The 14,297-nt window shown below is 45.2% G+C and overlaps 2 protein-coding genes and 1 long non-coding RNA gene across 3 annotated transcripts; 1 reads left to right on the forward strand and 2 right to left on the reverse strand.

Annotated features, from left to right (window-relative positions):
• Window positions 1-449: 449 nt before the first annotated feature.
• Window positions 450-2,966, forward strand: LOC119734148. The gene is made up of 3 exons (XR_005272050.1): window positions 450-485; window positions 1,093-1,181; window positions 2,927-2,966. It is a non-coding gene; the product is annotated as an uncharacterized LOC119734148 (long non-coding RNA).
• A 3,376-nt stretch (window positions 2,967-6,342) lies between these two features.
• On the reverse strand, window positions 6,343-10,157 carry LOC119734568. Its single transcript, XM_038208108.1, has 3 exons — window positions 10,076-10,157; window positions 8,776-9,548; window positions 6,343-6,359 (listed from the first exon to the last, which is right to left on the reverse strand). Exons 2-3 carry the CDS (start codon window positions 9,497-9,499, stop codon window positions 6,343-6,345), a joined length of 741 nt encoding a protein of 246 aa, XP_038064036.1. The 5' UTR covers window positions 9,500-9,548; window positions 10,076-10,157.
• Window positions 10,158-10,229: 72 nt separating this feature from the next.
• LOC119734578 lies at window positions 10,230-12,636 on the reverse strand. Its single transcript, XM_038208118.1, has 3 exons — window positions 12,555-12,636; window positions 11,256-12,028; window positions 10,230-10,324 (listed from the first exon to the last, which is right to left on the reverse strand). Exons 2-3 carry the CDS (start codon window positions 11,977-11,979, stop codon window positions 10,230-10,232), a joined length of 819 nt encoding a protein of 272 aa, XP_038064046.1. The 5' UTR covers window positions 11,980-12,028; window positions 12,555-12,636.
• Window positions 12,637-14,297: the final 1,661 nt, after the last annotated feature.

The raw sequence follows: 14,297 nt of genomic DNA on the forward strand, positions 1-14,297 counted from the left end.
GCTGTTTTATATTTTTATGCGCTGTCCTTATTTTGATCCCACGACTCCACGATCGATTTTCGGAGGTAGGTCGACTGCGGCAATCGATTTTCGGAGGTAGGTCGACTGCGGCTCCACGCCTCCACGCAGCCGTACGGAGGCGAGGATGTAGAGTAAAGTGGCCCTGCATTCTATAGTTGTACCCCTGAATCTTTTGGGAACCAGACTAAAAATAAATAGGGCCTAAGATGCTTATTTTTCATCAGCCAATCAGCATCGAGCTTTCATCGCAGCGAGCTTTCACGTTTGCCTTCTTGGTTTTTGAGTCTGTTTTCTGGTTGTCATTGTCGTCTTTTACCCCTGAATTTCCCTCATAAATCAAAGCCCTGCCCTCTTTCCACAAAATTAAACCTGCTCATATTCAAGAAGGTGTCATTGCCAAATGTTCAGATGTGCCAAGAAATATCAGAATGTCAATTTTGAGTGTCATTTAGTCAACTGTTTTGGTGAGTCTTTCCCTTCCTATATAGTCGTGTTCCCTAACGTGGCGCACTTCGAAGCTTACTAGTTTAAACAATGTAACCACTTGATTTTCTATTTCGCTCTCGGACGTTTCACGCCGTCAGAGAAACAAATTATAAGCTTCATTTTAGATTCGAGGGATTTATTGGGCTCTTAAATAGTTCAAAATTTTTGTAACATCAAAATTCTCTAATTAAACGTGGGCGGATCGTTTCGATAGATGTCTCCATCATAACAAAGTGCAAAGCTTTCATATTGCTAGAAAAAAAGAAATTTGAAAACAAAATGTATTTTTTATTGTCAAAACTAAAAAAATTGCACGGGCAAGCAACTATAAACTGATCACTTAATTCCGGTTATGCCATTCTACTTGTCCGATATAGCGCCCTCTGTTGAAAATTTGAAGAGCTCCCTCTATTGATATACATAAACAGCTAATTTGTGATCCAATAAATAGCGCACTCTATTGAAAAACAAAACAGCGGCCTCTACTGACCATACAGTTACCAACTCGCCCCCTTACCAACTCGCCCCACTTGTTTGCCCCAAACGGGAAATATCAATAGAGGGCGCCACTCATCTTATCAATAGAGGGCGCAGTTCTTTTATCAGTTGACAGATGGCGCCAGATATCACCATATGAGAAAATTGCAACGTGATCCACAACTCGTTTTGGAAAGGTAAATTTCAGAATAAAATACAGGATTCTTTTTGAGCAGTTATTCAAGATCAGCGTAGTAAGACACTCGTAACGTGAACGTATAGTTTTGTCCCATTCTGACTAATAAAAACGTAATAAATTATGCTGGCATGGCTGGCAAAAAAAAACGTCAGTTAAGTTAGGCCTAGGGCTAGGCTAGGCCTTGTTTGAGTTTGCATGGACAGTCCTTGTTGTGCCCATTCTTGAAAATCACGCATTCTCGAGAATGGGCATGCACATTCTTGAGAATGTGCAACTGGATCCTTGCTCAATCTTGGCAAAAAATAACTCTTCCAGATTGAGCGCACATTCTCGAGAATGCGCGACAAGATAACGGTCTTGTCGATGCCGAGCACCGGCTGCGCTTGGCAAGTCTAGCTGAATCCTCGTTCACTGATTCTCAATAATTATACTGTTGCAACGCAAGGCGCTGAAAAGTAGAGTGGATATGATAAGTAAAGGCGTATTAATATGGGGGGGGGGGGGGACCGGGAAAATATAAGAGACATAATAATACTAGTGCAAAGAATTCTGATTTTTGGGATAATAAAAGCGGGGGGGGGGGGGACGTAAGAATGAAGAATGTGAAGAATGAGAATGAATACTGCGACATCCCATAGTGCTAATGCTATTTCCATTTAAATTGCCACCAATTTATTGTTCACATCCCACCATTAAACGTCGCAGAGCTGGATTCTATCTAGTCAAAAGAGCAATTTTGGCAGCTTCTGGACATCGTTTTTTTTTTCGTGGCACGCATATGATACATGCAGGGACTTGTAACTTGTCTAGCCTAAACAAAGCACTTCCCAGACTAGTTCCCAGTCCTCCGTTATTACAAAACTTCCCATAGTGGGCAGAAAAAAACAATAATAGCAGGTTTAATTTGATTCAAATTATCGTAGTTATACGAGTACAGAAGCATAGCACATTTTCTTTCCTCTTTATATGAATTGTTTCCCTTTTAACCGCTATACAATTCATTTAACATAATTATGTCGTGCAATGTTTGTTAAGATTGGGCAAAATTCATAAATTGTGCACGTGATATTCCCACCCAATCTTAAGAATGAGCGCTCATTCTTAAGAACGCGTGCTCGTTCTTAAGAATGGGCGCTCATTCTTAAGAATGCGCGCCCATTCTCGAGAATGAGCATGCCCATTCTCGAGAATGCGTGATTTTCAAGAATGGGCACAACAGCCTCAATTTTCGGAAGAATTGTTCCTTTAGTACACGTCCAGCAAATACCAACTCACGCTTTATTTAGCCGTTATAAATGGAATGCCATGGCCTAGCGGTTAAGAGCACCGGACTCATGTTCTGGTGTTTCAGAGGCAACAATGTCACGTGGGTTCGAGCCCGCCGGCGGACACTTGTGCTTAAGCAAGGCACTTGACCATTCTTGCTTCGTTCGGCTTTGGATGGGACGTAAAGCTGTAGGTCCCGTGTGTTGTATAATGCACGTTAAAGACTTGTTCGCTAAGTAAGAGAAGGGGTTCGCCTCGGTGTCCTGGCAGTGGCCGCAGCAACTTATATTAAACCAATGAAAGGTGCTACATAATGGGTGTCATATTTCTCATGTACTTCATTCATCTAATAATAGACATAACTGCCAGCGCCTTGAATACTTATACTCCGTTGCGATAATGCCTGAATAGGCTTCTGCAACGTAACCATACAGATACAGATAAAAGTGCCTTTCTGTTATCCTACGGTTTTCATAGAAATTGATGACGTGCATGCCATGAGCAGCCAGTGATGCAAGACACAGAGTCAGAGGAATGCAGCATATGATGCAATTGATGGCAGTACAGATAGCAGGTTGATCTCCAATGGGCAGCAGACATGGAAAGAATGTTGCAACCTGACGCCACTTCAGCGGTACAAAGTCTATGGTGAGTCAAGAAAATTGAAGTATTTCCTAACATTGAAATTTCAAATGTTTCTTAGTCCTAGATTCATGTCTTAGCATAATTTTTGCAATGACTGTCCTTCATTGAGATGATGTATGAGGAAAACGGCAGAGTCATATTCTTTTTTTTGGCCTAATAGAGAGTCGGGAACAAGGACAGCTTTTATGGGCGGAAACCAGTTCAAGCTAGTTCCCGATTGTCTTATACCATTTGAAATCCACTTGTGTTCACAAGCGAGATCCAGTCTACTCATTATCATAATCGATGCTTCGCGCTCGGTAACAGAATCGCACTCGGGATATGGGGACCATTGAATGTACGCTGGGCATGAAGACTACATCACGTCGTTCAAACATTAACACGAGTCGGAAATTTAACGTGTTCATGATCGCGAGGGGAGCTCTCAGAATTGAACGGGAAATTTCATTTTTCTCCCGGATCGTAAATAAACTTCAGTACAACCATTTTAATCATCGATGTCTATTTGTACCTCAGGTGGCATATCTAGTAATTGGGAGGCCATTTTGAGGGTGAAATCTGAATGTTAAAAAGACAATAAGTTGGGTCCAAGCATGGTCCAAGTTACTCGGACTACTGTAAGTGTAGTCCTAAAATTTGGGACTCTCAATACTGTGTATGAGAGTCCCAAAACTTATGGTATTGAAAACATGCAAAGCAAGAAAAAAGACTGGCACCTGAAACAACCAGTCCAACACAGCTTCAGTACTGCATCAATCAACCATGCCAAAAGAATTTAAGAAACGTGTGGCATGAAGCGGGAACTAGTCTCAATTTACTACACATTTCTCCGTAGTCAAGCCACCAGACTATTGACACTGAATGAAGAGGTCAGTCTTTTCAAATAGTTGGACCATATGGTCATGATGGTTGGACATGTACCAGACTAGTATTAGTCCCATTTTGAAATCACTTGACTTCCCTCTCATGTGCAAAACATTGAAGAAAAATCTCCTTTAAAATTGAATTGAGTGTCCAAACTTGGTTGGTGAAATACTGAGGACATTTTCTTTGCCCGTTTTGTTTTGCACGTTTCAGAGCACTCCAGAGCCCTGTCTGCTGTAAGTGTAACTTAGCCCTAGTCCTAGCCCAGGTTGGACTCTGTTGTGTACACGCAACGGAGTCCAGGGTATGAATCTCTCCTGCCATAGCGCAAAAAGTTTTAACACATTTAGTATTAGTAAATATTGCTTGAGATTATTTATGCTTATTGAATTCTTCTCATTGTCTTTGGGTAATGTATTTTTTTTTTCATTAGAGAATTGACGTGACAGGTCACACAGTGGATGATTTGGTGAACAAGACAATAGAATACCTTCAGCCCAATCCAGGTAAGAACCAAAATTGAAACATCATTGACGCTAACCTTCCCACATCCTCCAAAATCCTATTTGCAAAATGTAGGCTTTTGCAGGATTGAGGCTATATGGCAAAAATGTGTGCCTGATTTATGAGGATGCACTGTGTCAAGGTCTTGGGCCGGATCTTGTGATGTTCCCTGAGCTCAGGGAACCAGACTAGCTGGCTTGCATCCATTCACGGATGTGTAACCGCTTGCCAAAAAATGTGGACTAAATAAATTGGGTAAATTGGGGCACTATTTGGCAAAATCAGTTTCTTCCAACGATGGCCGGCCGACCATCTTTTGAAATCAATACAAAAATGACAGCACACCAGGTGCCATGATTTCACAGGATGTCTGAGACTGTCATTCACCTACAGTCAAGTAAAGTATTTCATAATATTTTAGTAGTTTTGTTTGTTGATGTTTGCAAATGTCGTATATTACCTTTAATTGTAACCTTTGGAATAATTACGTTTGGGGTGACTATAGAACACCGGTTTGAATCGGGTCTAAGTATTCACTTCAAACAAACCAAATAGAGATAGATCTTCTATTTGTGTGCTGACCCTAATCAATCGTATTGTCTTTCCTGAACAGTCTCCAGAGCCATGAGTAAAGTCCGTGGTCAGAACAAAGGAGGAACCAAGCCTCAACAACCCGTAGGATTCCTGGGAGAAGTCATGCTGAAGAACGGCAGAGAATTAGGAGAAGATTCGACGTTTAGTGAGCAAACTTCAAGATGTATTCTCTTTCCTTCTGTGGTAGACTGATCAAAAAGCTCTCAAAAAGGTGCTCTAATCAGCGTTCCAATCCACCAACATAGTACCATGAGTATTGTGTAATTTATGTAGTGCCCAGCACTTCAGATATGTATGCAAGGCCAAGTAAAGAAATAAACCAGTTTCTCGTAGCTGCCCGCTGCCTTTTTTGCACCCACTTTGTATTTTTTTATTTTTTTTTATTTATAAATGCATACATTTGCAATATACAGGTGAGTCAAAAAAGACGAAACCCAAATGGCAGGACCAATTTTTGAATGAAGTTTTGCCTGTAGCACTTTCCAAATCTAGGATATGAAAGCCCAATCAATGGGCTTTGTTTTAGCACAAGAATCATTCAAATCACTCATGTACTTTTCAAGTTGCTTAATTTTCAACACAAACACTGTTTTAAAAGTTCTGTCCGGATCACAAAAAGGTAAGTGTTCTTTCAGTAAAATGAAAACAATTCGCATTCATCCCTGTGAGAATTGTTATCACTTTGCTGCAAGAACACTTCCTATTTTTGTGATGTGTGGACAGAACTTTAAAACGGTGGTTGTGTTCAAAATTTTGTAACTTGAAAAGTACATGAGTGATTAGAATGATTCTTGTACTAAAAGAAAGTTTAATAACTGGGCTTTCATATATCCTGGATTTTGAAAGTGCTACAGGAAAAACTTCAATCAAAAATTGGTCCAGCCGTTTGTGTTTCGGTTTTTTTACTCGCCCTTTATTTGGCAAATTTGTCAGTTGTCTGTTTATTTGTTTCCAACAATATTGTAGCTACATGTACTAGTACAGCAGATAGGCGATGGGATTGTGCCTTTGATGATACAAGCATGGCATTTGGCACACAGTCAGGGTATGTCACGAGAAAGATATTTGGCCATAGGGCCATCGCATAGGGCCATCAACAACCCGTAGGATTCCTGGGAGAAGTCATGCTGAAGAACGGCAGAGAATTAGGAGAAGATTCAACGTTTGGTGAGCAAACTTCAAGATGTATTCTCTTTCCTTCTGTGGTAGACTGATCAAAAAGCTCTCGAAAAGGTGCATTAATCAGTGTTCCAATCCACCAACATATACCATGAGTATTGCGTAATTTATGTAGTGCCCAGCACTTCAGATATGCAAGGCCAAGTAAAGAAAAAAAACAGTTTCTCGTAGCTGCCCGCTGCCTTTTTTGCACCCACTTTTTATTTTTTTTTTTTTTTTTATTTATAAATGCATACATTTGCAATATACAGGTGAGTCAATAAAGACGAAACCCAAATGGCAGGACCAATTTTTGAATAAAGTTTGTAGCACTTTCCAAATCTAGGATATGAAAGCCCAATCAATGGGCTTTGAATTAACACAAGAATCATTCACATCACTCATTTGCTTTTCAAGTTACGGAATTTTGAACACAAACGCCATTTTAAAGTTCTGTCCATGGATCACAAAGAAATGTATGTGTTATTTCAGCACAACAAAAACAATTCACATGCATCCCTATGAGAATTGTTTTCATTTTGCTGAAAGAACACTTACTTTTTTACATTGTTAGCCCAACTGTTCTCATTTTGATGGAAACAACAGGACAATAAAATCTTTCCAGTTATAGGTATTCTAAAAAGATGGATTTTGTTATGTTTTTGTTTTTGTTTGGATACAGGTACGGCGATGGTCGAGATGGGCGAATCACTGAGGCAACTTTCTAAGTCAAGGACGCCTTCGATCTGAACGTCAGACAGAACTTCCTGGATCCCCTGGATCATCTCAAGAACAAAGATCTGAAGGAGATCAACGTGAGTTCCATCTTACAAAATCTAACATCATCCATTATCTGGTTGATTTTGATAGAATCAGGACTGTGTTGCACAGCCACGTTCGGGGAAATTCAAGCACAAATTAGGGAAAATGGAAAAGCATAAAGCCACGTCAGAATGAAGTGGCTACGGCTAATACATTAGTTGCACCTATGGAAGCAGATGAAGCCACTTCCCATGTGGGCTAGTGTTAGTCGTAGCCATGTCATTCAGACATGGCTAATGTTCACTAACAGAAGGGTTAACCAGGGTTACTGGAAATTACATTCTCATATAGCGTAATCCGGCAAACAAAATTAGAAGCCATTTTTGAGGTCGCGCCACGACTACGTGCACGCGTTCTTAAAGACGAGGCTCGCAAATGTTTTGGTCGAAGGAGTCCGGAGTGCGCGATTCACGTGAGCCTAGTGCCTCCGCAATTATCCTGAGTTATCCTGTTCACAGACAAACCAAGGCCGATGAAAACATATACCTCACCTCATGGTGGAGGGAAAAAAAGCAGACGGGAAACCGTTTTTTTTTTACTCTGTCTAATAATGCATCATAGACCATGCATTTCATAGACAATCTCAGCTCCCACGGTATACTTAGCACAGCTGTTTAGTTTTGGTGGAAACAACAGAACAATAAAATGTTGTTTTTTATAGGTATCATTAAAAAAAAAAAAAATTGTTTTGGTTATTTTTTTGGTTACAGCTACGGCGATGGTCGAGATGGGAGAATCACTGAGGCAACTTTCTGAAGTCAAGGGCGCCTTCGATCTGAACGTCAGACAGAACTTCCTGGATCCCCTGGGTCATCTCAAGAACAAAGATCTGAAAGAGATCAACGTGAGTTCCATCTTACAGAATCTGACAGAATTTGGTTGATTTTGATAGAAGCAGGACTGTGTTGCACAGCCACCTGCGGGGAAATTCAAGCACAAATTGTGGCCAATCTGGAAAAAAATTGATAGAAGACAAGTGATCGACTACTGGTTGATTTGGGTTGTAACTTATGCCTGTGTACTTTGGGTCATTCGATAAATTTGGGGTCCACTTTTTTCCTGTCCCTGTTACATCTGACATCTATGATATTATAAATAATGAAAGGTTTGCGGAAACACCATGTGCGAATAATTTCTCAACTAAGAGAATGGTTCTGAAAAGAACTAGAGGTATAAACTCGACGTTCCGGTCAGTATGCTCTGACCGTCTTCAGGAGAGTGCCTAAACTCTAAGAAAGTGAATACTTAGTGGCAAAAGGGGAATCAATGGAGTGTGAAGTTGCATCCTGTGCAAGTTGCATCCTGTGAAGTTGCATCCTGTGAGGATGCCAAGTAGACAGGATCCCTGAGCAGGCTTAGTACCCATTGAAGTGGAACAGTAGGGTTGCAGTGTCAGTAGAGGGAGGACCTAGGGTATAGGAGACCCATCAGTCTAAGATATTAGCTGAGGACCTAGGGTATAGGAGACCCATCAGTCTGGAGAAGTGGGAGCCAGATGTCGTTGAGGTGAAACCCGATGTCTTGCGGAACTGTGTTGTGCTTGCGGATCTCGATGGCTTCCCGTATGCGTCTTGGATGCCAGAACTGGATCGGTGCGATGAGTTCGGCCGCATCCCAATCAACTTTGTGGTCGTTGATGTGGGAATGTTTGACAATGGCCGATTTGTCAAAATCCCCTCGCCGTCCATGTGCTCTGTGTTCCTTGAGCCTAGTGGGAAGGTTCCGACCAGTTTCGCCGATGTAGACTTTGCCGCATTCGCATGGAATGCGGTAGACTCCCGGCTTGGATGAGGAGTCCTGCTTGTCCTTGTGCGTATGGAGGCTGCCTTGGAGCTTGTTGCCAGATGAGTGGTACACCTTGACGCCGGCTTGTCGGAGGATGCGTTGCAGATGATGAGAAGCTGGACCTATGTAAGGAAGAGTGACTGAGGGAGATACAGTGGGAGGACCTTGGGTATAGGGGACCCGTTGGTCAGGTTTGCTGATCTTGATGCGGTGGGGTTTGTAGCCGTTCCGTTGTAGTGACGTCTGGATGTGCTTGAGTTCACGCTTGAGGTTGTCTTGGTCGCAGACCTCGAAGGCTCTCTGTACTAGGGTGCGGTTGACCGATGACTTGATGCTGGGGTGATGGAACGACCGCTGGTGGAGATAGCGGTCGGTGTGGGTGGGTTTCCTGTAGACGCTGTGTCCCAGGGTGCCATCCGGATTCCTGGAGATCTTGACGTCCAGGAAAGGAATGGTGCCGTGCTGTTCTTGTTCCATGGTGAAGCTGATGCTGGTGTGTTGCTTGTTGAGGTACTGGAGGAAGTCTTGGAGTGTGTCCGGGCCATGGGGCCACACTACGAAGGTGTCATCAACGTAGCGTAGCCACAGGCTCGGTCGAAGATCCGCTGTGAGTAGGGAGGAAGACTCGAACTCCTCCATGAAGATGTCGGCTAGGACCGGGGATAAAGGAGATCCCATGGAGGTCCCAGCCGTTTGCTCGTAGAACTTGCCTTGCCACTGAAAACAACTGGAAGAAATACATGTTAGTAACAGATCATGAATTTGGTCGGGGGACAGGTCTGTGCGTTCAGCGAGAGTGGTATCATGTTCAAGTCTTTCCTTAGCTAGTTTGCAGGCCTCGCCTGTGGGAACATTGGTGAAGAGTGAGACGACGTCAAAACTGACAAGCAAGTCAGTGGGTTGGACCGTGAGGTTTCTGGTGATGCTGACAAACTGGGGAGAGTTGGACACATGGTGTGGTGTCTGACCCACCAAGGGTCTGAGGATTTTGGCTAAGTGTTGGGCTGTGTGGTAAGTGGGGGAACCTCGAGAGGCAACTATGGGGCGCAGAGGGATCTCAGGTTTGTGAATCTTTGGTTGACCAAAGAACCTGGGACAGATCGAACTGGAGGGTCTGAGTCGTCTGTAGAGGGGGGTGGATAATGCATCCGCTCGATGCAAGAGGAGAAGTTGGCTGGCAACTCGCTTCTCGATGGCGGGGATGGGGTTCTTGGGGAGTGGGCGGTATGAACCAGAAGAAAGTATGTCTTTTACCTTGTTGCTGTAGTCCTCCCTGTCCATGACGACGGTGGCGTTGCCCTTGTCCGCTGTGAGGATGTGGATGGAGTTGTCTCGGCGAAGGTCACTGACAGCGAACCGCTCTGTTTTCGTCAGATTAGGTTTAGCTGGGCGAGCCTTGCGGAGGACTTCATTCATCTTGATGCGGACGTCGTTGGCTGCTGTCTTGGTGAGGTGTCTGAGGGCTGGCTCCGTCGACTGGATGATGCTCTCGATGGGTACGGACTTTGGAGGAACAGCAAAGTTCATGCCAAGGGACAGAACTTTCGTTTCAGTACTGTTCAGCTGTCGGCTGCTGAGGTTGACTACCGTATGCTTGGTGAAGGTGTCTTGACTACGGAGATGAGGTGGATGGCGCCAGGATATAGGAGATCCAGATGGCAGGTTACGCGGGCGAGAAGACTGACGCCAGGATATAGGAGATCCAGTTGGCGGGCTATGTAGGCGAGATGGATGACGCCAGGATATAGGAGATCCTGTCCCTGTTACATCTGACATCTATGATATTATAAATAATGAAAGGTTTGCGGAAACACCATGTGCGAATAATTTCTCAACTAAGAGAATGGTTCTGAAAAGAACTAGAGGTATAAACTCGACGTTCCGGTCAGTATGCTCTGACCGTCTTCAGGAGAGTGCCTAAACTCTAAGAAAGTGAATACTTAGTGGCAAAAGGGGAATCAATGGAGTGTGAAGTTGCATCCTGTGCAAGTTGCATCCTGTGAAGTTGCATCCTGTGAGGATGCCAAGTAGACAGGATCCCTGAGCAGGCTTAGTACCCATTGAAGTGGAACAGTAGGGTTGCAGTGTCAGTAGAGGGAGGACCTAGGGTATAGGAGACCCATCAGTCTAAGATATTAGCTGAGGACCTAGGGTATAGGAGACCCATCAGTCTGGAGAAGTGGGAGCCAGATGTCGTTGAGGTGAAACCCGATGTCTTGCGGAACTGTGTTGTGCTTGCGGATCTCGATGGCTTCCCGTATGCGTCTTGGATGCCAGAACTGGATCGGTGCGATGAGTTCGGCCGCATCCCAATCAACTTTGTGGTCGTTGATGTGGGAATGTTTGACAATGGCCGATTTGTCAAAATCCCCTCGCCGTCCATGTGCTCTGTGTTCCTTGAGCCTAGTGGGAAGGTTCCGACCAGTTTCGCCGATGTAGACTTTGCCGCATTCGCATGGAATGCGGTAGACTCCCGGCTTGGATGAGGAGTCCTGCTTGTCCTTGTGCGTATGGAGGCTGCCTTGGAGCTTGTTGCCAGATGAGTGGTACACCTTGACGCCGGCTTGTCGGAGGATGCGTTGCAGATGATGAGAAGCTGGACCTATGTAAGGAAGAGTGACTGAGGGAGATACAGTGGGAGGACCTTGGGTATAGGGGACCCGTTGGTCAGGTTTGCTGATCTTGATGCGGTGGGGTTTGTAGCCGTTCCGTTGTAGTGACGTCTGGATGTGCTTGAGTTCACGCTTGAGGTTGTCTTGGTCGCAGACCTCGAAGGCTCTCTGTACTAGGGTGCGGTTGACCGATGACTTGATGCTGGGGTGATGGAACGACCGCTGGTGGAGATAGCGGTCGGTGTGGGTGGGTTTCCTGTAGACGCTGTGTCCCAGGGTGCCATCCGGATTCCTGGAGATCTTGACGTCCAGGAAAGGAATGGTGCCGTGCTGTTCTTGTTCCATGGTGAAGCTGATGCTGGTGTGTTGCTTGTTGAGGTACTGGAGGAAGTCTTGGAGTGTGTCCGGGCCATGGGGCCACACTACGAAGGTGTCATCAACGTAGCGTAGCCACAGGCTCGGTCGAAGATCCGCTGTGAGTAGGGAGGAAGACTCGAACTCCTCCATGAAGATGTCGGCTAGGACCGGGGATAAAGGAGATCCCATGGAGGTCCCAGCCGTTTGCTCGTAGAACTTGCCTTGCCACTGAAAACAACTGGAAGAAATACATGTTAGTAACAGATCATGAATTTGGTCGGGGGACAGGTCTGTGCGTTCAGCGAGAGTGGTATCATGTTCAAGTCTTTCCTTAGCTAGTTTGCAGGCCTCGCCTGTGGGAACATTGGTGAAGAGTGAGACGACGTCAAAACTGACAAGCAAGTCAGTGGGTTGGACCGTGAGGTTTCTGGTGATGCTGACAAACTGGGGAGAGTTGGACACATGGTGTGGTGTCTGACCCACCAAGGGTCTGAGGATTTTGGCTAAGTGTTGGGCTGTGTGGTAAGTGGGGGAACCTCGAGAGGCAACTATGGGGCGCAGAGGGATCTCAGGTTTGTGAATCTTTGGTTGACCAAAGAACCTGGGACAGATCGAACTGGAGGGTCTGAGTCGTCTGTAGAGGGGGGTGGATAATGCATCCGCTCGATGCAAGAGGAGAAGTGGCTGGCAACTCGCTTCTCGATGGCGGGGATGGGGTTCTTGGGGAGTGGGCGGTATGAACCAGAAGAAAGTATGTCTTTTACCTTGTTGCTGTAGTCCTCCCTGTCCATGACGACGGTGGCGTTGCCCTTGTCCGCTGTGAGGATGTGGATGGAGTTGTCTCGGCGAAGGTCACTGACAGCGAACCGCTCTGTTTTCGTCAGATTAGGTTTAGCTGGGCGAGCCTTGCGGAGGACTTCATTCATCTTGATGCGGACGTCGTTGGCTGCTGTCTTGGTGAGGTGTCTGAGGGCTGGCTCCGTCGACTGGATGATGCTCTCGATGGGTACGGACTTTGGAGGAACAGCAAAGTTCATGCCAAGGGACAGAACTTTCGTTTCAGTACTGTTCAGCTGTCGGCTGCTGAGGTTGACTACCGTATGCTTGGTGAAGGTGTCTTGACTACGGAGATGAGGTGGATGGCGCCAGGATATAGGAGATCCAGATGGCAGGTTACGCGGGCGAGAAGACTGACGCCAGGATATAGGAGATCCAGTTGGCGGGCTATGTAGGCGAGATGGATGACGCCAGGATATAGGAGATCCAGTTGGCGGGCTACGGTTCCGGTGGAAAGGAGTCGGAGTACTCCGTTCCTTGCGTTCCAGGCGGTAGAATTTCCTAAGTTGTTTCCGACGAGTGGTGGAGTACACAAACTGGCTGGAAGAAGTGGTGAGAGAACAAATCCTGTCAAAGTGGACTGGTTCCAAGGTGGAGCGGAGATCCTCTTCCGTGTCGGTGATCTGCTGGTCGAGGATGGCGAGTTGTAGTCTGGTGAAGGAGATGCGTTCTCGGATGAGTGCGGAGCTGGCTCTCCGGAGGATGTCATCCGATCGGTGATTGCGTATGGGATCGCGGATACGCAGACCGGCAGGAGTTATCTTAGAGTCGCGGCATCGCTTGAGGAAGGTTAAGTTGTTGATGAGTTTAGAACGCCGAATTGACGTCCGTTCATACAACCTAACCTGGTTGGTTACCAGCTCCCCGTAGAGCGAAGATAAGTAAGATTTGAGGCTTTGCATGGTGGAGATACTAAATAATGAAAGGTTTGCGGAAACACCATGTGCGAATAATTTCTCAACTAAGAGAATGGTTCTGAAAAGAACTAGAGGTATAAACTCGACGTTCCGGTCAGTATGCTCTGACCGTCTTCAGGAGAGTGCCTAAACTCTAAGAAAGTGAATACTTAGTGGCAAAAGGGGAATCAATGGAGTGTGAAGTTGCATCCTGTGCAAGTTGCATCCTGTGAAGTTGCATCCTGTGAGGATGCCAAGTAGACAGGATCCCTGAGCAGGCTAAGGGATCCTGTCTACTTGGCATCCTCACAGGATGCAACTTCACAGGATGCAACTTGCACAGGATGCAACTTCACACTCCATTGATTCCCCTTTTGCCACTAAGTATTCACTTTCTTAGAGTTTAGGCACTCTCCTGAAGACGGTCAGAGCATACTGACCGGAACGTCGAGTTTATACCTCTAGTTCTTTTCAGAACCATTCTCTTAGTTGAGAAATTATTCGCACATGGTGTTTCCGCAAACCTTTCATTATTTAGTATCTCCACCATGCAAAGCCTCAAATCTTACCTATGATATTATAATTCTGATGCACTCCTTAATGCAGTCGTCCTCCAAGGGTGATTATGAATAGCAAACTACCTACACAACGAATACAAAATTGTTTAAAGTCATTCTTAACCCTAACTCCCTGGGCATTTTTGCGATGATGCTGCAAAATCCTCCAACTGCCTCCATGTCAAAATTGCATGCAGCCTCAATCCTGCAAAATCCT

This window comes from Patiria miniata, unplaced genomic scaffold, assembly GCF_015706575.1.
Source record: "Patiria miniata isolate m_02_andy unplaced genomic scaffold, ASM1570657v1 HiC_scaffold_10, whole genome shotgun sequence".
NCBI classification, from domain to species: domain Eukaryota; kingdom Metazoa; phylum Echinodermata; class Asteroidea; order Valvatida; family Asterinidae; genus Patiria; species Patiria miniata.

What these genes read in the sequence shown, in the direction of transcription:
- LOC119734568 (XM_038208108.1), bottom strand. Translation starts at nt 9,499, where the DNA reads ATGGGATCTCCTTTATCCCCGGTCCTAGCCGACATCTTCATGGAGGAG.
- LOC119734578 (XM_038208118.1), bottom strand. Translation starts at nt 11,979, where the DNA reads ATGGGATCTCCTTTATCCCCGGTCCTAGCCGACATCTTCATGGAGGAG. An exon ending in CGAATGCGGCAAAGTCTACA is followed by an intron (nt 10,325 to 11,255) that starts TCGGCGAAACTG and finishes GTTCCTCCAAAG; the next exon opens with TCCGTACCCATCGAGAGCAT.